This window comes from Panthera tigris, chromosome D2, assembly GCF_018350195.1.
Source record: "Panthera tigris isolate Pti1 chromosome D2, P.tigris_Pti1_mat1.1, whole genome shotgun sequence".
Taxonomy (NCBI): Eukaryota; Metazoa; Chordata; class Mammalia; order Carnivora; family Felidae; genus Panthera; species Panthera tigris.
Genome location: NC_056670.1, coordinates 79394100 through 79416682, shown reverse-complemented (window position 1 = coordinate 79416682; position 22583 = coordinate 79394100). Strand labels below are relative to the sequence as shown.

The 22583-nt window shown below is 50.8% G+C and overlaps 1 protein-coding gene across 2 annotated transcripts in view; it reads left to right on the top strand.

The window, feature by feature from the left end:
* The window catches only part of EEF1AKMT2 (EEF1A lysine methyltransferase 2), a 69112-nt gene that overhangs the window by 23026 nt on the left and 23503 nt on the right, over positions 1-22583 (top strand). The window contains exon 6 of one of the 2 annotated variants that reach the window (XM_042960220.1): positions 5343-7696. The exons of the other annotated variant lie outside the window; for it this stretch is intronic. Within the exon in view, the coding sequence (XP_042816154.1) occupies positions 5343-5386 (44 nt within the window). The 3' untranslated portion in view covers positions 5387-7696. Of the gene's footprint in view, positions 1-5342; positions 7697-22583 lie in introns of those variants that run through there. 2 annotated transcript variants of the gene reach the window in all.

The following is a 22583-nucleotide window of genomic DNA, read 5'->3' as shown; positions in this document are numbered from 1 at the left end:
AGATCAATTGTGCCTTAGAGTATTTGCAAATTACTTGTCCAGTTTCTAAGAGGAAGATATTAAAAAAACCCCGAATCTACTTTTTTTCATTTTTAAGTGGCCCATTTGGAAGAAATGATAAATTCTTTTATGTTTTAAAATATGTATTGTTATCACCGCATCAGAAAATAAGTACTTTAGTGAGTCATCTTTTTTGTGTGCATGCTACCCGGAAGCTTTGTAAGGAAAGCAAATGTACCGTATTTGTTTTCCCAAATACCTAAAAATTTACACATGAACCAGCGATGAGCATATCCTGGACATCGTATGAGGAGCCTTGAAAGAAGTGTGAAAATACTCCAGTTGAATAAGGGCACCGTGAACTGTATTTCTCACTCTTCATTAACATACTTACAGACAGGCAGGTTAGCATTCTCTGGGATTCTCCGCCGGGCTGGGCGCAGTGCTCCCCGCAGCGCTCCTGCCGATGCCCTCCCTGCCTCTTGTCAAGGATGGACGCGGTTGTGGGGGGGCGGGGGGAGAAGCTAAATGTAGAAGAGAGTGGGTGCCACCAGTGCACGTTTTTCTCCTAACCCCTCCTTGTGTATGAAAATGTCAGTCCTTTGTTCCCATCTAATTTTAGTACATCCTGGCTAAAAAAAAAAAAAAAAAAAAAAGCCCACGTTAGGATGCTTTCCAACCATGGAACTTTGAGGGTGGGGTGGGCGGGGGAAGGGTAGAGGAAGGAGCAGTTTACATTCCACGTCCGGCTGCCTTTCTGCTACAGCATCTCGCCCTTACTCTGTTGATTTTGGTAATGAAATAAATTTAGATGCACTGAAGCAGCAATAATTAAGTTTTCCTTCCATGTCCTCAACAAGAAGCCTGGCTGGAGTCTGAATGGGGAAAATCATAATATGGCATTTAATAAAACACGCTGGGCTGAATTAAAGAGCTGTGTGCAAGTTTTGGAAGACAGGCCTGAAGTTGTGAATGAAAAACACTGACCGTTGTCTTATTTATAAAATGTAACCTCTGAGGCTCAGTTGTGACTCAGCGAAAGGGCTTCTATGCCGTTGTTTTGAATGGGAATAATACTTGCTGACTTTTGAGAAGCAATCCTAAACGAGGCGCAAGAGTCAGAGCTGTTTATTCCGTGTGGGAGCCCTAACATGTCTAGCAGGAAAGCTCTGATTTTGTGAAGAGGACCAGTTGGGTCAAAAAAAAAAAAAAAAAAAAATTGAGACTATAGTTTGCTCAAGAGAGAGGATTGAATTCCATATGGCCTCGTACTTCCAACTAGGGTGGTTATTATTTAATTAAAAAGTAATTAACTGGATTAAACTATGAGGGGGATTCCACATACAGGACCTCACTGTGAAATAAGCCTGTCTCTTGGAGAAGTTTGTTCATTTAGTGCTCTGAGGTTTCCTCCTGGAATCTCTGTATGGTGAAGGTGCTAACGTAACCAGAAGTCAGAGGGATCATCTTATTATTACTAAGTCCATTTGATTAATGATTTAATTTATGACAAATGCAATGTCAGATTATTTTCTGGCCTTGAAATTTGATTTGTTTTGGTTCCTTTCATTCTGTAGTAACAGAGTGTTTAAAATCTGGTAAGTAGTAGAATAAATATGAAAGAGAAATGTTTATCTTGAAATACTCAATTTGGGAGGAAAAAATGATTGCAATATAGGCAGGTTGCTTTCCTTTTCTGGGGTTCAGGTTTCGTCTCTGTAAAATGAGGGTGGTCCACCCCGGTGCTGGTCAGCTTGGGCTGCCGTTGGCTGGGTAGCTTAAACAACAGGAATTTACTTTTCACAGTCTGGAGACGGAGAAGTCCAAGATCAAGGTGCCAGCAAGGCAGGCTTCCTTTTGAAGCCTCTGCTCTTGGCATGTAGGCAGCTGCCATCCCCCTGTATGTTCACAGGAGCCCCTTGTGCATGCCTACAAGGGAGAGGGAGAGAGCACGAGAGCAGGTTCTCTTGTGTGTCTCCTAAGGGTGCCAATTCCATCATGAGAGCCCCGCCTGCCTGACTTCACCTAACCCTGATTACCTCCCATTTCCAAATACCATCACGTTGAGGGTTAGGGCTTCAACTTGTGAATTTGGGAGGGGGTTGACACAAACATTCAGTCCATACTACCTGCTGAAGTTGATCTAAGGTTTAGAGATGGGCCTGCAAAATAGGTTTCCACAGTAAATGTTTATTTATTTATTTTGAGAGAGAATCCGAAGCGGCCTCTCCGTGCCGTCGGCACAGAGCCCAGTGAGGGACTCAGTCTCATGAACCGTGACATCATGACCTGAGCTGAAGAGTCAGATGCTTAACCAACTGAGCCACCCAGGTGCCCCAGGTTTCTGCTATATATGGGAAGTTTAAATACTCCCATTAGCTAAGAATCAGTTATTAGGTCATTTTACAGTTCTTTTAAACAACGGTATCTATGTATGTGAAAAAATATATGTACATATAATAAAACATTTGGAGCATAAAATCATGTATTTTTCCATCTATAAAACATCTTTGTACATTCATTGGTAAACTTCAGATTTGAGTATTGTTTGTCCCTGGTGATATATTTGATAATTTAGTTTGTATTCGTTTGACCATAGTATATTTTATCCAAGAAACTTAGAAGTTTACATCTGATTGTTTAGTCTGCTTGGATTGTATGTATAGAAAGATCGAGATCAAGTTTGGGCCTGAGTAGGCACACAGGAATCACACTGACAGGTGACCTAATTTAGCACCTTGCAGCCCCAGGGCGCTGAGGCTTCTACCTTGTCATGCCGCACAGAGACCCTCGCTCGGGTGCAGTGCGTGAGTGTGCCCTTCTTAGGCCTTGTACCTCTCTGGGCTACTGCCTTCCTGTCCCCTACCTGCTTCTCCCCTCAGTGACACCGAAGTATGTCAACGGTGCTGGGAAAGTGCCTAGTGGATAGCATACACTTACTTAAACTTGGTTTCCCTTCAGAACATCTCTTTGGAGCAGGTTTGAGTAACGGAGACAGAAACAGTTGTGTAGACTTCACGTAATAGGGGTGTGAATGAGTATTAAGTAAGAAAAATCAATGTGAAGCCACTTAGCATGATTCCTAGCAAACGCCAGTGCCAAGTAAATATTCTCTCCTCCAAGAATCCGTCTTCCCATTGGGGCTGATAGATTGACTTGTTTGAGATTTTACCCCTCAGTGCCACTGAGTTATGTCTTCAGGTCCACTGTATTCCAAGAGTGTTTCGATGGCGGGGAGAGGCCAAGTGGTGGATAGGTGAGTAAGAGTGAAAATTTGGAACAGGTGGGCCTTCCAGAATTTCTTAAAAAACCGTTCTGTGTAGCTGCTGCTGCTTTAGTCATTTTCAACAAACGATCTTTATGATGTGTTTTAGCAAACTCTAAGGATACTCACATTTAAGGTCGTTATCTGTTTAAATGGTAATTATTTAGTAATAAATGTAGGTCTGATGGGGACCATGTTCATTTGGATGCATTTGAATTGAAAAACAAATGGCCAAGGACATGATGCACCTTCCATCATTAGGTCTGAATGCTAAGGTGTTATTTCCAACAAGGGAACTGAGAGCAGGTCCTTCGACTAACCATGCATCAGGTTCAATGAAAGTTGAGTTGGATTTGGGTCTTACCTGGCACTGAGGAAGCAGTGGGGCAGGGTTTTATCATTGATTTCCACCTTGCATCATCTAGATTGAATTTCTTTGATCAGTGAGTTGTATTTTGTTTCCTCGTTTTATGTTGAGTTAACGGTGCCATTCACAGTGACATTTCAAAGTTTGAGGTTGGTTAACACTTTAAACAGTTTATCTGATTTGACCTCAGTTTATAGTGGAACTGACAGTATAGTATGTTGTGTACATCGAATCAGTTGTTTATCCTACCTAGTCTAGAAAACATTTGGTTTTCAGATTTGTGTACTCAACCTTTTTTATTGGTGGGTAAGTGAATATCCCAGTGCCTGGACCCGGCTTAGTGTGACTAGAGAAATACTGGCCAGAATAGTGTCACTTTCTCTAGTCATCCTCAAAGAGCTGAAGTCTTTGAACTATTTTTTAAAAACTCTATAGAGATGAGATCAGTATGATAAGGAGGTATGTCCCTAGGATGGACATAATGAAAGCTTCCCTGAGTGAGGTAGTTTAGTGCTATGGTGGTTAAATAACCTGGGTTTGATCACGGCTTTTGTTTTTTGGGGAGGGTTTTTTGGTGAAAGTTAAGAGAAGCTGTAAAGTAGCAGTTAAAAAGCAAGCTAACTTCTCGTATCACTTCTTCTTTGTCTCAGGTCAGGGGCGGGGTATGTGCACAGAAAATAGGCAAGGCCAGTCCCTCTTATAATGGATACAATAAAACAAAACATCTTTGCTTTTGGTTAAAACAGAAGGTTGACAAACTGCTGAGGAGAGTTAAGAAATTCACAGGCTAATATACTATGTGGGGCACATGTTCTTTTCATACTGCTCCCAAGGATGTTCTACCCTTTGGAGCCGGAGACTGATTATTTTCCTTGATATTTTAAACCCAAAGGATTCAGTCTTTAGATTGGGTATTTAAACTCTGTGAAATCACAAACTGTATGTCGTTTCACAGCTTCCTTTCTACATAATGAAAATGAAATTCACTCGGTCTCATTTTTATGGGGATAGGCAGGATAGCAGTGGCTTTGAGCATATCACTAGGGATGAGTTAAAAATAGATTTTTCTTGAGGCAGTGACATTATATGGTAGACAGTTGACAGGAGAGAAAAATTAAGGCAAATTTTGGGCTTGTATCATAAATACTAAATCTGAATTCCACTAAAGGCTATATAAGAAAAAAATGGAAAAGATTTTCATTTGAAGATGATAGCAGAAACATTTAGTCTGGCTGTGCTGTTGAAATATTTTCTAGATAAAACTCAGCGTATAACAATATGAAGATACTGTCACTTGTTTTTAGCTGTGTTTTTGGCGGAGGGTCTGAGGCCAAGCTAGGTTATGGGTGAGTAACCATGTTAACAGTGATATCAATTAGAGTCTCCTTCAGCTCAGATCATAAATAGATCAGGGAAAGGTCAGGAATGAATTACGCTTTTCATTGTTACTATTAAAATAGTAACACAGGTTGGATAAGTTTTACATACACCAGTAACTTTGAATGTAAATTGTGAAGAGCCTTCATTGTATTCCTTTTGTTTATTTACCATGCAGAAACTTTTCACTGTCTTCCTTTTTCATGCTGGTGTTTTCTGGTAGCACATAACACCAATAGCTACTATTAACTTGCCAAAAAAAAAAAAAAAAAATATATATATATATATATCTCCAAGTTAAATAAGTTTTAACTGTTGCTCTGTTCTTTTTAGCTTGCATTACCCAGAGCTCTTCATCCAGTGAGTTGCAAGCGTGACATTTGCTGTGTTTTCAGCACCTGCCAACTTGGAAACCAGGGTTTGTGCTCAGGACTTAGGCTTACAACCCACACTTTGTGGTGCACAATGCTGTCCCAGCTGGCATGCTTCGTACCTCAATGGTGCTAGACGTTTGGTTACAAAGCTGTGCAGATTCACATGCGCTGATTTCAATAGGCATTCCGCTTCAAGCTGCTTTCAACTCTCATTTTGTATCAAAGGAGTTAGATTGGTATCATTAAATTCACTGCCATGGTTATTTTTCAATGAAAATACATTTGTTTTTTTTAGTTCTTGCATCAAAAAGTAACTTTGTCTTCAAGAACCGAAGTGCCTCTTAAAAAAGGTGTGTATATAGATAGGGGAGATACCTCTCTATGTGTAGATATTTCTACTTACCTACCTACCTACCTGTCTGTCTGTCTATCGATATGAGAGAGATTCCAGCCAGAGCTATAATTCCTTGTCATCAGTGGAAAAGTTTCAGAACACAATATAAAAGATCAGAAAGGAAAGAATGGAAGGATTAGTGTGTCCTAACATGCATGTGTAGGTAGGGCTGTTAGTTGTAGCTGGCTCATAGATGAATAAAATCTACATTAGAAAATTGTCCCCGTAGTAGATTCAGAGTTTTGGCTTTTATCTGTAACCAAAAACTTTCCATATCTTCCAAAGAAATGTATTTTGCTAACTTGTTTTCCATAGCCAGTCTTTTTGAAAATGCTTCAGGTGGACTTGGTGGTGTTTGTCTTCCCATCATCTATTATAAGCAACTTTAAAAGGTCCTGCTTTATAAAAGATCTTTTCAGATTTAGAAAGGACAGTGTGAAATGTGAATGACTGGCTTTTAATACAGCGGTTGTGACAAAGAGGCAGTGGCTTTTGGAAGCCGAATAAAGGGGTTAATACACATCTGCGTACTGTGCTGTTGGGTCCAATGTATAACAAGTTTGATGTTTGTTTCATTCACTTTATTCTAAAAAAGAATATACTGTGTTATTCTCAGAGACAAACTAGTTTATGACTTTTTAGTGGTGAGCTCTTTTTACAGCTATAGGCACACACAGATTTGATGGGTTAAACTGAACACCATTGACTGGTACTTGATCAGACTTCAAAGCTTAGCTCCTTGTTGCTTGAATATCACATTCATCTGCTTCTAAAGGCACAAAAATAAAACACCCACTAACTACCTAGGACACTCCTTAGTGCATATCAGAATCCAACCTTTACCCTCCTCTGCACAAATGTGCTTAGGTGAATACTTTATTAGCTTGTTGATACAAGTTATAGTTGGTTACACCCTTTCTTAATAAAATACACCCTTACCGTCTCCTCTTGCTTAAGAGCTTTACACTTGGAATAGGGCAACTCTGTAGTATAGAATGTAATTCAGTTTAAATTCTCCCAGACAGTTTTGAGGAGACATGATGGATGCGTGCTGTACGCACAGGCGTTCCTCCCTTTGGTGGTTCTGCTTTGAGAGGGGCCAGGAGAGGCAGTATTGCTGTGCTCTATCCCTGTTTCATTTATCGGTCTTGGAGGGAGACCGTATGGGATCCCTGCATTTTTATAGTTCCCAGGTGTTCGTGGCTTACCCCAGTTAGTGTTGGTCAATGATAATGGAAAAGGTACAAGTGATCATTTCAGATTATTTATGGATTCATTCTTAAATTGACCTATGAATTTGTGTTTAGTTGCCTGGTAGTGCTCTAAATCTGGTTTTGCTTTGGTTTTGACCTTTAAGGATTGAACAAAGGTAGACACCCCCCCCCCCCCCCCAATACAGCTTACATTGTTTTACATCCAGAGTTCAACTGCATTTATTTTTGCGCTTCTGAATTGAGCAAACCTCTAATATAAAACCACCTTTGGGTAGGACTTCTTAAATAATAAACAACTATGTAGTATACAGCCTTAAAGAGTGGGGGTGTTTTAGATGTAGAGGACTTACCTGCATAATGTGGAAAGAGCCACATAGTATCTGGAAGGTAAAGTGATCCAGGCCTTAATGTATATACCAGTTAGCTTTTGGAGATTCAAATTAAGTACATGAGAAATAGCCATTCATTGGTTCGTAGCACAACTCCTTGAGCAGGTATTTTAGTTTGTGCATTTGCAAGAAAGCCTCAGAACCAGAAAAACAGGCTGCTTTAGGTTGGAAAGGAGGCGTTGCAGTAAACGGGCTTGCCATAACCACAATCCTTGGAATTTTCTGAGACTAAAATCATCCCGAAAGAAACAAGAATCATGGTTGCAATAATTGTCTCCGGGCTCTGGACCCCTGCATTTTATTTTCTATGTTGACCTGATGAACTAGTAATTGTAGGAATAAGCTGAATGTTTGCCAGCAGGAGTCACTCTAGGCTTCCTAATAAAAAGTAAATTAAACTATATTCTTAAAGCTCTCAAAGGCCGAGGTGACACTGTGATAAAATGGCATTAGGGAAGTGTAGCAGTATACTCAAATTATCCCTTGTACCTTTCTTTGTTTAACTTAGGAAGACTTAGTTCTTGCTCCTTTCAAAATTGGCCCTTGATAAATTCTTTTAAAGCAGTGTTTATGGATAAGGATATCAGAATCTTAGCATTCTCCCCGTTAGCTCATTTTGGCTTTTGTGGGATGAATGGGTTATATCCCACATCATCTACTTGAATGAGTAGACTCACATCCTTCTGCCTGTAGGCCATCCTAATCTTGCAGAAGAAACCACTGGAGTGAGCTGTAGCTCTTGTGAAAGATGTTAGCTCATGATTTTCTGAAAAAGAATGGGTCCAGTGTGAGAGAAACTGAAATATTTCAGCAATAGCCATGAAATATAAGAGTTTCCCAAGTGCTCAAGAAGTTAATTGTTCATTTATGTTTGATACTGGGATTGAAACATTGGATTAAAACCAATTAAATGTTCCTAGAAGCAACAGAAAAAGTTTCCTGATTTATGAATAGAACCATTCAAATAGCGCAGACACAATCCATGTAAAGTAATGAGGTGTTTTGTTTTTTTGGCAAAGGAGAACACAAAACAGGCATAGGGGAGTTCTTTTAAAAAAAAAAAAAAACCTCCTCTCTAAAAATCTCTTTGGATACAAGGTCAATAAAATAACATACACTAGTAGGACGGAGTAATGGGAAATCTAGGGGTTCACTTCACAAGGAAAACAATCCCCCTCCCCCAGGTGAGCAGTACAATGAAAATGCTCTGCTTATTCTATCAGGGTTACATTCCTGAACTTAAGTCAACATCCTAAGTTACAGAACGAAACATGCTCTGCCTCTGCTTAGCAACCACAAATCCTTCCTTCACCAGTTGCATATATTTTGCATGTGGCTTCTGAAGTACACATTCCTTTATTTTGATCAGCGCCCCGAGTTAGGAAAGTAGCGCTTTATTTTCCCAAAGTGTAACGACACTAACACGCCCCCCCCCCGCCCCCCGCCCCCCAGCACGCCACCGTAATGATCGTTTCTTTGAAACCTCAAAACCCAACAACCCGGAAGCTGGACGTCTGAAGTCCACGCGGCCCAGGATTTTTTTGCCCCGTTTCGGGCTGGGGCGGGGGGGGGGGGGGGGGTGGCGGGAGAGACGCCCGCGGGACCCCCGGCCCCGGGCAGCCGCGGAGGAGGGGGGGTGGTGGCGGCGGCGCGGCCCGGGCCCGGGGCCACTTCCCGCGTCCCGGGGCCTCGCAAGCGCGAGCTCGGCGCGCGGCTCAGCTCGCAGGACGCCCTCTAGCCCCGCCGGCGGCGCGCCGCGACCCCCCCACTCCCCGCCCACCGGCGGCTGCGCGCACTGCACACTCGCCCGCCGCCGCCGCCGCCGCTGCCGCCGCACGCCGCCCGGCTCCTGCACGCCGCCGCCGCCGCCGCCGCGCCGAGCGCCCGGGCCCGCGACGCCGCCGCCAGAGCGCCCGACCCAGCGACACGCAGCCGAGGTCGGGCGGCCCCTCGGCGGCGGCGGGCGCGGCGGGCGCGGGCGGCCTGGCCGGGGCCGGTTAAAGGGACGAGTTGCAAACAGTTCAGGAAGTGACAAGTCGATTTCCTCCTCCCTGGGAGCCGCTCGGTACAAAGCGCTCGGCGCCGGCAGGAGAGCGTGCGCGCGGCGGACGCGCGGCGGGCAGCCGGGACGACTTGGCGAGCGCCGGCGGCGACGGCGCGGGGCCCGCGCTCGGAGCGCCCCGCCGCGCACAGTAAGCGACCCCGGGCCGCGCGGCGGCGGTGGCGGCCGAGGGGCCGGTCCCGAGCGGAGGTCCCTGCCGTGTGCGCCGCAGCCGGCGGCTGGAGGGACCCTGCTCTCGCGTGTGCTGGGCTTGCCCTTTTAAGATTTTTAAATTGTTATTCTTTTTTTTTTTTTTTTTTTTTTTTTATGTTGCTGGTTTCCTTTTTTCCGCCTTGTCTTCGGGTTGGTTCGGGCGGTTTCTCGGGGTGCTGAGTGTCGTCTCTGGTGCAGGCGTGAGACTTGTCAGAGCGCCGCCGGGGGAACGAGCCAGCCCGGCCCCTGCGGAAAAGTCTGCGCTTCCCCGGGGCGGGTGCGGGGCCGGCTGCGCCCGGGGGTGTGCTCCTCTCCGCGTCTCAAGTTGAGCCCTGGCTGGCGCCAGCGGCGAAGGCGCCGGGACCCGGGACCCGAGCGCCCCTGCTAACCCCGAAGTTCCCGCACCGTTTGCAGACAACTCTTTTGTTCGCGGAAGTTTGGGTCCGCCACCCCCGGGATGCGGACGCCCCGCGGCGGGCTCCGTGGCTGCTGGACCGGCCGGGGCGGTCGCAGTGGGGGGTGAGGGGGCGAGTTCTGCTCCCGGCTGGGGAAGCCCGCGGGGTGGCCGCGGCGGGGAGGGGGGGGGGGGGGGGGGGGGGGGGGGGGAGGGGGGGCGCCGGCGTGGCTTTGCACATGGCGAGAAGGGCCGTCCGGCACGGGCACACTGGTCGAGTCACATTTTTGCCAGTCCTTCATTTGCAAGCCTGTGGGAGTCAGCTTTCCCGCTGGGAGTTTCTCTTGGTGGGGCAGGGACGAAGGAGGCGAGGACACCTAGAATCCGGGGAGGGCCCTCGGTGTGCATTGCCCCAAGGGGACTTCTCGGGCACCCCCAGCTCCCCACCCCCGCCTGCAGACTTGGGGAACAATGCTCGAGGCGCGGGACAGAGCGGCGGGGCACGGGCGAGTCGTGCGAGCTAGCTTGCACGGGTCCTTCGCCCCCGGAAGCCCCCCGAAGCCGGGCTCCCTCCATCTGACCGCCCGGGTTCATTAACACGTACTGTACTTCGTACGATGGTGAACAAAGAACGGCTCTTTGCAGCATTTGATGAATGGGATTCTGCCTCCTATAGGCCACACTCCGAGTCTTCCATACGTTACCGTCTCCGGACTCGGTGGTGTTGGGTGAGTGGCCCCTGCGGAGGGCTGCTTCACGGGCCGGGACCCTGGGGCAGGGCATTGGTGCCGCCGCCGCCGCGCTTGCCTTGCCGGAGCGGGTGCAGATGGAGGCAGGCTGACGGTTGTTCCACAGGAACAAATGTTTGTTGAATTGTTGGATGGCGGAGACAAGGGAGTGTTTTCTATTGACTGCTGCAGGAGTTGGAATGGCATTGTTTATTGGCCTGGGAAGCCAGGCAAGCGTCTTGTGCTGCCTACAACGCATTAGCAGACTTCCAAATGACATACTAGCATATGTGTTCCCAGCACTTCCCACAGGCTGGAAGGGATCCCTCCTTGCTCCAGATCCTAGACTCCGTTGAAAGATGTCACCTGGTCTGAGGACTTGGGAGGGAATGGAGTTAGTAGACCTGGTGAAACTCACTGTTCGGGACTTGGCCAGGTTTTGGTTTCATTTTAATTTATCCACTTAGCGGTGACTTGTCTCAGTTACAGTTTTGATACTGAATTGCAGATCTGCGGGGTTTTGTTTCCCCGCCCCCAACCCCCATCCCTTAACTGGCGACAGCTAGATAAAAAACCAGAAACAGCTACCTCCCGTTGACAGGCCCCTGTTAGTGGGAGAAGGTTTGTGTTCTAAGTGCAGGACTTGTGGCCCTCGACCCAGGGTCTGCACTTGGCTAGGGTCTGCATGCTGCCAGCGGTCCTGCAGACCCAGGAGCATGCGGCCATCCAGCTCCCAGGGCGCTGTTCCAGTCTAGGAAACTAAGGAGGGGCTTGGGGCAGGTGTGTTTTTTCCCCAAATGCCCCTCTAGAGAAGAAGGTGGTCTTAAGACCGGTTCAGATCATTTTGCCCAAGGACTTCTTATTTTCCCCTGAGAATGTGATGTTGATAACGTGACCCTTTTAACGTTGAAGACCAGTTTTAAATAAAAGTTAGTATTGTCTGCTGCAGAAGTGGACTTGAATTCCTAAGGCTGGCAGCACGAGTGCTCCACGATTGTGATTAATAGTGTTTTCAGTCAGTTTCTCCCTTCTGTTTTCAATTTAGGATATGTCGCACACGTAGTAGTGTTTTGGAAGTTCCTAAAGTTCTTTTAGGAAGACCTTTATGTTAAGATACCTTAGAGGGGTCGTGGTGGCTCTCCTTCGTTGACATCCTACGGGAAGCCCCGTTGTTATTTCTTAGGCTCTTTCTCTCCACACCTGTCACCTCTCTCTGTCCCCCTGTTGATGACTTCACTGTCACCTGGCCTCCATTCCTCCCCCCCCAGTTCTGTGGAAGCCTGATGGGCTGCGTGTCCTTTAAGCGGGTGCAGCGGGCAGGCGCCTGACCAATGGTGGAAGGGTTGGGAAGGGCTAGCCAGCTCTCTTCCCCTGCTGGAGACTGGAGACCAGGCACCCCGGTACACTCTGGGAGCTGGCAGCAGGGGACGCCTGGGAGCAGGCTGGTATGTCTTTGCCGTGCTCTTTAAACAGTACGTCCTTCTCACCCACTGCTTGGTGCGGTGGTGGGTCCCGGAGACCGAGAGCCGGACCCACTGGCGGACTGTTCAGCCGATGTTGTGTCCCGGCCGCGCGACTTTTTTTGAATTGCATACTGCACGGAAACTTTTCGTTCTTGCCCTTAAAAAAAAAAAAAAAAAGACAAAAACAAAACCAAACCTGATATAAGCAAACAGGCAGGTCAGCACCACTGCCGTCATGAGCCCTACCACACACACCTCTCTGATGTGTAATAAAAGAAACCTGCAGGCATAATTTGTTATGTAATATGCTGATAATACAAGTTTCGGTTTTAGATGGAAACCAGATGTGGAGGGGCTCTCTTTAATTGATCCAGCAAGGGGGACACGTTACGAGATGAACTAGCCCTTGCAAAACCCCAAAGATGATTTTTTGTTTGTTTGTTTGTTTTTTGTCTTGAGGGGAGACTCCTAAACCTGGGGCTTTTTTCGAGGCTTTTGCCTCTGAGCTGCTTGCTTCGCTGCAGCTGTCGTTTTTGTCAGACCCTTCCTCTCTTGAAAGAACCAGTTTGTTGCCAACACGAAGCACATGGCCCGTTCTGGCTGGGCTCCGCCAGCTTAACTCTGCTGGGCTCCACACTCCTCCTTGTCTTGTCCAGCTGCTGCCCTGCCCTGCACCCTACGAAACAGGGCCTGGCGGGGGGACTTGAGCGCTGCAAGGAATGTTGACTGGCCTCCCTCAACTGCTCTCTGAAATGTCTGATCATCCAGGGAGAGTCGCTGTTTAAACTTGCCCCGTGAATACACTTTCCAAAATCATTGCCTCTCCTCCTCTGATTAATTTCTGTGTTTGTTTCCTGCCTAACTTTATGAGGGTTCTTTCTACATGGCTGAGTCACCTTTATTATGGCCCAGGGTCGGGGACTGCACTGTAATAGCTGACCCCATTAACAGCAGTTTCATTGCGTGCTGGGATGTGAGCTTTGGAAACAAACCCCCGAGGCTTAGATACACTGATGTGCCGGAGACTTGCTTAGAAAATTTTTGTTTTAGCGCAGTTTACATTAACATGATTAATGACCGTGCCACTGAAAAGTCTATATTCAAAAGCAATTTACCATTCCCTAGGGTTCTTCTTATGGCGAAGCAATTTTCTTTGCCAAACAACTTTGTTTTAAGGTAATTTCTTCTTTGATGTTTAATCCAAACCTCCTGTGCACACGGTTTTGGATCAAGGCTAGGGCTCCAAAAATTGTGGGTTGTGGTCTGGTGGTGCCTGCCTTAACCTTCCCGAACTCGGGTCGGAGGGCACCGGGATTCTTGATCTAAGAAAGCTCTCTGGGATCCGAAGCAGCAGCAGAGTTCGTGCGGAGCTGGTTCGGACGGACGGGAGGAAATCTTCCAGGGAGAAACTTGGCTTCAGGGTGTCTTGGAGAAGGGAAGTGAGGAGGCTGGAGCTGAGGACAAGATTTCTTTTTTTTTTTCTTTTTTTTTTTTCTTCCTTGCATCGACTGGAGATACTTGAGCTTTAAAAAAAAAAAACAACAACAAAACAGAGACGTCTTTGCCGCAGCCACCACCACCTTCTCCTTTTCTTCTTCTTCTTTTTTTGTTAAATGTGGGTGATGGAGGGGAGGGGGGAATACTGATGGGTGGGTCTGAAAGCAGCCTTAGGAACCCGAGAAAATAAAAACACATTTGAAGGACTCTGGAAGATTTTGCATTTCAAAGGGTCCACCTTGTAGAATTTCACATCACGTCAGGGGTTATGGAGAAGTGTGACAGGCACCCCCAGCTTCTTTAACGGTTCTCCTCCTCTCCTGCTGCGGGGGGCTGCACTGGAAGCTGTCTTTTGCAGGGGGTGGGGGTGCGGCGGGGGCAGTTTGGCCAGACCGTGCCGGGGATATCTCGGAAAGAAACAACGGTGCCCCTTAGGCATCTGTAGTTCCTGGGGGCACTTTTTCCACGGGGGCCACTCTCAGGAGGTGAAAGCAAATTCTGTCGCTAAAGAGCCCATTTGACCCCAGAATGGGGGCGGGAGGGGGGCAGGCCAACTCCTGACTGCTCTCGCTCTTTTCCTTAGGCTCGTGGAACAAAGAAACAGATTCTCCTCCTGCACTCGTGTAATATGGTTCCCTAGTTCCCAGGATTCCGGACCATGAAAAGTTGGGCGCAGCAGGCTTCAGCCGAAATGGGTGTGGATTGTTCCAAGAATAATAGCGGTGCCCACTGGGTATTGAAGGCCTACCCTGGGCCAGAGGCGTTGCATACGCTCGCCAGTTTTCAAAGCATTCCTGCAGTCACAGCTGAAGGAATTGAGGCTCAGAGAGGCCAAGTAACTGGCCGGAGGCCGCACAGCTTCTAGGCCGGAGAGGGTCGTAGTTCTGTCGGGGTCTGTGTCTCTTCAGAGCCTGGTTGTTTTCCACAAGCATGCTGTTGGTTGGTGCCTTCCTAAGATAGAGGCATCAGTTCTGTTTTATCTCAAAGCATAAATTTTGCTTAGTCTTGTTAACACCACAGGGAAACTCAGCAATTCTGACCCCCCCTCTTTGCCGTGCCCCTCCTTTTCCTACAGCTTTTAAAAAAATTGTAAAGGGGTGGGGGGGCTTGGATTCTAGTTCTATCACAGGACCAATGGCAGTGCCTCAGTTGGGAAGATTGAAATATTTTGCTTCATCCTTACGAAAGACAGATTCACAAGAAAATGTAATTATTCCCAGTGACCTTCTAGGGGAAATGGGAAATAAATCTGTCAGCCCAGAAGAGGTATCACCATCTATTCGGATTCTGTTTCCTATTCAAAGAGATTGTTTAAAAGGGATTTCGGCATTTTTTTTTTTTTTTTTCTCTGCGTTTGTAATTCAGCTCTCTCAAAGTAAACCATTTTGTGGTGCTTGCCACCCCAGATTTGTATAATATCACGTTTTGTTTACATGCCTAAAGTAAGCAAATAACCGAACCCAATTGTGCGGCCTTCAGTGTGGGAACTTGGTACATCCCAGCCGGGGCTGGGCAGAGGCCCTGTGTTCTGTCTCAGACACATGGCTCGTCACAGGTTGATCCTGGGTTGGGGGCCGGGGGATGGTGTGAGCATCCTGTCTCCAGCAAGACCTGCCTGGCTGGATCTGCTGCCCTAAAAAGTTTGTGGGAAATGGCTGGGGCCTCTGTGCAGAGTTTCTAGACTCTAGGGCCGTCAACCTCCACCTTAGCTGCACATTAGAATCACCTGGAGAGCGATTTACGAAAGAAAAAAAAATCCCAGTGCCCACGCTGTATCCAGGACCAGTCACATCAGAATCTTGGAGAGAAGGCTCAACCTCGGTGTTAAAAAAAATTTTGTTTTAGTGTTTATTTTTGAGAGAGAGAGAGTGGGAGACAGAGCACGAGTGGGGGAGGAGCAGAGAGACAGGGAGGGAGACACAGAATCTGAAGCAGGCTCCAGGCTCTGAGCCCTCAGCACAGAGCCCGATGCGGGGCTCGAACCCACAGACTGTGCGATCGTGACCTGCGCTGACGTTGGACGCTTAACCAACTGAGCCACCCAGGTGCCCTCCACATTGGTGTTTTTGAAACTTGTGAGTTGATCCTGTTGTGCAACCCGAAGGAGGGATGTGGGCTGGGATAGACCCCACGCTTCCCTCAGGGACCTTCCTCTTCGGGAGTGGAATAAACCTACTGGAATTTTCTGTTGCTGCCATATCTCAGTGAAGGAGGATCTGAAAGGTACCCACGTCTGGGCGAAGCACCTGCTGTAGACATCATCGGGTTAGTTCCCATTTCTGTTGGGCCAAGTCTTGGGCATGCCTCCCCGCGAGCGGGATTCAGCCACAACCCCTCTGAGCTGCCTTCTTTGTGGAAGGAAGAGGGCAGGTTGTGTTCAGCTGGCTGCCTCGGACCAGTTCTCAGGCGGGCCCTGCCTCCCCGTCATCTTTGCTGGTCTTTTCAGCTTCTTGTCCCTTCTGCAGCTTTGACACATGGTGTCCCGCCGGGGCACAGGGGAGGGAAGGCGCAGTTTGGGTCCCGTGTGCCTCGTGGTTGATTCTCGATGAGGAGCTGGTCCTTTCCACCTGCGTTGGCCGCGACTGTCACGCTCTCCGGCCGCCTGGTTGCACCTGACTGCTCAGAACCTGTCCTCTTGCAGGCATACTTGGAATTAGGTGTCGTACAATTACGTCTAGAGTGACCAGGGGCTGAAGAGAGCACGGACTTCTCTCACCTGCTTGTTACCTTACGGAGGAGAAATCCAGCCCCCCCCCCCCCCCCAACAGGTGCGGTGACTTTCCCCAGGTCACGCGGCTGGCGCACAGAGGAACGGGAACCTTTGGCTTCTGGGTCCCCTGCTCCAGGGCTGTGTTCTCTGCTGAGAGACTTTGAAGCACAGCCTTGCTCGCGGGATGGCGTGCTGTATGTAGCACAGACCGGCAGACAGAGGAGTCCTGGTTCAGAGTTCAGGCCGGTGAAACAGGCCATCCGTGGCCCGTGGCCCACTTCAACAGTCCGTCCCATTTGTAATTTCCTTCCCTGGTGCCTACTCAGCAGGGATCCCTTAGGTTGCTCAAAGGGTAGGCTCGGTATATAAACCCCTAGCGGGGGAAACGGACTCCCGACGGAAAAGTCCTAAAACCTTGAACTTGATGAAAAGGGTTTTGGTTGCTTTGGCCAAGGTTTGTCCACCTTCTCTTCTGGGCCCTGGTAATGGTGGTAAATAAGGGCCCTTTCTCCCGTGCTAGGAGCTGGGTTTGGGCCTAATGAGGTGGGAAGAGGGAGCCCGTGACGCTTGCGTTCACGTAGTCGGCGCTGACCGGGCACGTGCTGAGCGTCCCGAGGGGGCGCTGGGCACTCCACTTCATGAGTTTATTTGATCCCCCGGGCAGCCTGTGGCCGAGGGGCTTGCTCTGTCCCTTGCTGGAGACACTATCCCCCCCGGAGCCAGAGGGGCAGTGGGATCTCAGCTCATCCTGGCTGGCTCCAGTCCCGTATTCTCGCCACCATGCCGCGTTCGCTCTTCGTCCAGCGCCTGCCTCGGTGGAAAGGCGGTGCGGTCCCTGCCGTAAGCCGGGCGCGTCGTGCTGGGGGCTGTTCCCCGGCCGTTACTGCCTGGGTGCTGTGCTGCTACTTTCAGGAGGGGCTCGGGTGGCCCAGGGGCTCCTTTCTGGACAGCAGGGCCCGGCCGGGGCCTCTCTGCGTCCCGGTGGTTCCGGCAGTGCCCTGGATAGAGGAGGTGGCTTCGTGTGGGTCCAGTGCTCCTGCTTGGGGAGGCCACCCTCCTCCCAGCGGCCCTCTGGCTGAAGTGCCCTGACGGACAAGGCCCAGCTGGGAGAGGCCTCGGCCGCGCCTGGAATTCCCCTCGCTCTGGCATTCACGTTGGCCGGGGGCCTGGGAGCGGAGGGAGGTGCCATCTGCCGGCTGGGAGCAGCCTGTCTGCATGCTTGGAGGTGGAAGGACCGAGTCCTCCATAGCCGGCCACCTCCACGCTCTGGGTGAGGAGAAGGGGTCGTGTCCGGGGGTGGGGGGCGGGGGGGGGCGTGTCTGTGGTTCTGAGGCTCCAGAGAGGGTGTGGGATGTGGGGGCCCCCGTGGTGTAGTCCGGGGGGGGGGCCACCCTCCTGCGAAGGCTCCTTGCTCGCTGGACTGGTTTGCGATGTGACCCTCTGGGCCCGGATTTCTCATCTTGCTGGCCCTGCCTCCCAGCCTTTTAAGGAGCCGTTAAGAGCCTGTCTGAGAAGCCCCCTCGAAGGGCGTGGTGCCGCGTGGAGGGACACAAGGTAGCAGATGCACATCGGCCCACAGGGCACAAGTTCTTCCAGGCAGAGTCCGGGGCAGGCCGCCTTGCAGCCGGGGACGAACCGCAGAGGAGCTTCGGGCAGAGCGAGGGCGGCACCCAGGTCTGTGTCACTTGGGGCGAGGGCAGCGCTGCGCTCTGGAATCGGTGCCGGGGTTCAGATCCCACGTCTGCCCTTTGTTGACCATCTGCCCTTGGGCCCGTGACTGTGTCTCCCAGCCTGGGTTCCCTCATCTGGACGATGGCCATGCCGACAGCACCCGACCTGCGGGTGGGGGACGCTGAGTGAGACCATGGGTGGAGACCCGTAGAGCCCAGCACGTGTTAGTGAGCGTCCTGTGCGGCCTGTGGCGGGCGCGTGCTGTTGGGAGGACAGGTGGAGGGCTGGGAGGGCAAGGGGAAGACAAGGACAGTTGTCCTCATGGTCTCAGTGGGTGATAGGACGAAGCACAGAGCTGAGCTCGGCTGGAGGGCCCAGATGGGGGTGGGTAGAGGCTTTCGTCACCCAGCATTCTCCATTCTTGAGGCGTCTTGGGAGTTTTTCAGGAGGAAGGGTTGAAGGCATGTGTTATAATTTAGTCTGCAGTGTGTTTCTTAACAAGAGTTAAGACTGGTGAAATCTCTTAAGCTTTCTCTTTAGGAAACAAAATCTCTGTTTACCAAAAGTGACCGACTTTGGTCCTAAACGTGGAAAAGTAAGTTGGCGTAAGCGTTGCAGTGCGGCCTCAGGACCGGGGCTGTGTTCTCGCCAGCCTCTGAGCGTGAGGGTGCCCCTTGCAGGCCTCCAGGGTTGCTCACCTCTGGACTGAGTGGGAGGCGCCTTTACCCCCTTCTTAGATCCACTCTGGATTCTTTGCAGCTGATGTCGTTATTTGGTCTTGTCCCCTCTTTCACGTCCACAAGCTGCCTTCACAGCTGCATGCAGCATGGTGCAGGGCATAGTGTCACTGCTGGGGGTGTTCGCCCCCCAGCCGGGCCGCCTCTTGCTGACCCCTGGCGTGTGATTCCAGTTGACTCTGGACCCCTGCGCCGCCTGAACACGACCGGCCATCCCTCCAGGAGCGAGAGCTCATCTAAGCTCGTCCCAAGTTTTTGAACCAAGCCCTTGACCCAGCTGACAGAGAGAACAGCCTTTACCCTCTTCAGTGGTCACTGGGCTTCTCTTGGCGCAAGCCGATGATTCCCGACGGTCTCCGCCCACGTGTCTTCTGAGCATTACACCTCGTCAGCCCCAGCCTGGCATCCTGCGGGGTGAACAGGGTGGACCGTCTTGGCATGTGAGATTGCCTACTGGACTTTGGGCAGCTTTGAGGGAGACCCCGTTGTACTGGAGTGGGAAGGCTTGGTATTATTTACGGGGTTCTGGGCAGGGGCCCTGACTCCAAGGGGCAGCAGCCCCTTCCCCTCAGAGGCCGGCATAGGTAGTTGGGGCTGGCCTTGGAGAGCCCCCTGCAGAGGACCCACCAAAGTGACTGGGCTCAGCTGGCCTTGACACAGACCCTCTTCTTGGCATCATGGAGCTTTGTGACTGTGGGGCTCTGTGTGAGGGAGGTAATAACTAAGGCCTCTGGTCTTGGTGGATGCGACAGAACTCGTTTCCTCACCCTCTTTGCCCCTTCAGATGTGTCATTGTTCCTGCCGTGACCACAGGACTCTCTGCCATCCTGGTGGTCCCCCAGGCACAACGCAGTCAGTCAGTATTTAGTAAACGCCCACTGTGTGTGTCAGGCCCTGAAGAATTCAGAGATGAGTAAAGCGTGTTCCTGTTTTTGCAGAGCTCACGGGCTTGTGTAACGGACAGTGAGACGGCAGTTGTTGTTTTTAATTATTTTATTTTTAGTAATCTCTACCCTCAATGTGGGGCTTGAACTCACGACCCTGAGATCAAGAGTCACAAGCTCTTCTGACTCGGACAGCCGGGCGCCCCCACAGACAGCAGTTGTTTTGATTGAGCTCCTACTACGTGCCGGACAGAGGGTACTAAGTGTGATGGAGATGTGTGTGCACAGGGCACCGGGGAACCACAGTTCCGTGGGAGTCACAGGAAGGTCATTTAAACCAAGCCAAGGGGAGGAGGGTAGAAAGGCTCCCTGGGTCTTGAAGAATGAGCAGGAGTTGAGACAGGTGAAGGATGGGGGACAGGAGATGTTCCAGAGCAGGGAGAGGTGAGTGTGGAGGCATGGAAGCATGATGCCGACCGTGGGGCCCTTGGGGGGAATGGCAGGTGGTGGACAGTCACCCGGACCTGGGCGCCTGGGTGAGAAGAACTTGTTGGCTTAAACTGGTCAAGGTCAGGATGGCAGCAGGTGCAAAGCAAAGGAGTCCCGCCTTTATCTCGAGGGCTGGGAGCAGGGAGCCATATATCGATGCTGTACTTCTGGAGGCTCAGCGTTTGGGGGCGCAGGTTGGGTTGGAGCAGACAACTGGGAGCCGGCTGACTGAGCTGCGAGAGGGATGTTGAACCAGGGCGGGCGAAGGCCAGAGGGCATAGCTGTTGGTCGGTCACCACCTGGAAAGGGGAGAACAGCCTTCAACAGTCCTCACTTGGGGCCGCCTTCCAGGGAGACTGCCCTGGGGCCTAGTCCTTTTGACCTTGGAGTGACCTCCTTGGAGGGCACAAGATGAGCCCCCGATACGTGGAACTTTCATCAAGTGCCTTCTTGATGGCCAGAGGGATGTGGGCTTTGTTCAGTTTTAGTGTGAGCTCTCGCTTTCAGCGGGGACCCTTGAGATTCCCAAGAACTTCCAACGTGTCTTGCCTGTGCCTGCACTGGAACTAAAGAAATCAAAACGGACAAAAGCCTTTGGCGTTGGCGGAGTTGAAAACATCCGATTCAGTGTAAAACTATCTTTGTCCGCCCCCCCCACCCCCCACCTTGATGGAAACAAGTAACCATGTCGGTGCGATTTGAAAAAGGAGCTTCAGTGCCCTTTGGGCTCTGTCATGGCATGTGCTCTCCGGTGTTGTCCAGGGTGGGGGAGTTGCTGACACAAACACGCGAGAATGTTCTGCCTGGGTCACCTGACTTCTGGCGCCCGGTGCTCCTGTGGCCTCCACACCCTCAGATGCCAGCCCGGATTCCAGGCCCCGTTGACTGTGCGGCACGTGACTCAGACCCAGAGGAGGAGAATTAAGGAAAATAATGAGCCGGCGAGGGCAGGCAGGCCAGCAGCCCATCTCGGCTTTTGGGGTGTCTCTTCTAAGCCCCGTAGGGTTTTTGCTCATCAGCGTTCAGTCCTGAGAAGAGAAGTTAGCTTTAAATAAACCTTAATTTTGGCAGCAAACCTCCCTGTTCTTCTTCTCGTGCCCGGGGAGGTTAGCAGACACCCGCACCTATTAGAAAGAAAAGTAGACGAGAGGTCGGGCCCGGCCGAGGCCAAGTAGGCCGCAAGGTGACCTGTGACCTGGAGCAGAAGAGCCACGTGCTGGGAATAGGGGTCCCGCCTGGTGGGTCCAACTCCCCGGCTGCCGAGGGGGCGATGGTCTGCCGGTGAACGGTTTCTGACTTGCCTTAAAAGCCAGTCTGTTTTCCAAACTTGTGTGAGGTTCAGGCACGTCCCCGAGCATTACAGAAAAGACTCCCAGGGCATTGGTGCTCTGAGACGCAGCCCAGGGCCCCAGCGACCACGGTGCCACGTCAGAGCACGGTCGGCCTCCTGGCTGCTCCACGGGTGCCTGAGCGGTGACTGAGGCTGCAGGTGTCCTGCTGGGCTTTGAACCCACGTGAAGATGCCTGGGCCAGCCCTTCCCCTGCACCTGTGAGAGAATGACCTAGCAAGCTGCTTCTGTCTTTTTCTGGGTGATCTGTGGGGCCTCAGGGAGACCCGGTGACGCCCCTCATGGAAGGCAGTGAGTGGCACGGCTGGGCTTTGGGTGCTCCTGGCGGGGCACCAGGGCCTAATTTCCAGCTCCTAGCTGTGGCAGAAGGAGAGAGCTGGGGGCCCAGGGGCTTGAACCCCCATCAGGTTGGGCCCATTGCTCATTTGGCCTCTGCCCAGGTTTTGGCCCAACCACCAGTGTGGGGGTCGCGGCCGGTGGTGTCTTAGGGCCCCGGAGGAGAAGACCGTGATCCCGAGTGCCCTCTGCTTGGGAATGACTCTGGCGCACCCCACTAAGGAGATGGGGGAGAAGACGTCAGGGGCGGGGCTTCATCCCGAAGGCAGGAGGAAGGGTATGTCGCTGCGTTCACGTGGACCTCCTGCAGCCCCGCAAGGAAGCGCAGAAGGGCGTCTCTTTGTGGCCCCGTCAGCAGAGCTGGGGGAGTGTCTTGCCATTTTGGAGAACTCGTAGGGAGGCAGTGCTGTGAAGGGCGACAGGGATTGTCGCGTGTGGCACCCGGAGCCCCACTCCGCCCCAGCGCACAGTACAGAGGGGCCACCCTGGGAGCGCGTCTTGTGGGGTGCCAGTGATCGGCAGCCTTAGGTGAGGGGTCCCTGGTCGCTAGAGGTGACCAGGGCTCCAGAGTGGTGGACAGGACAGGAACCAGGTGAGAACAGCATCTGAAAGCCCTTAAGCAATTGCCTACTTTGCTTTTTCTTGAGGATTTCCTTCAGAGAGGAGTGAGCCTCTTACCGTGCAGGCCGGT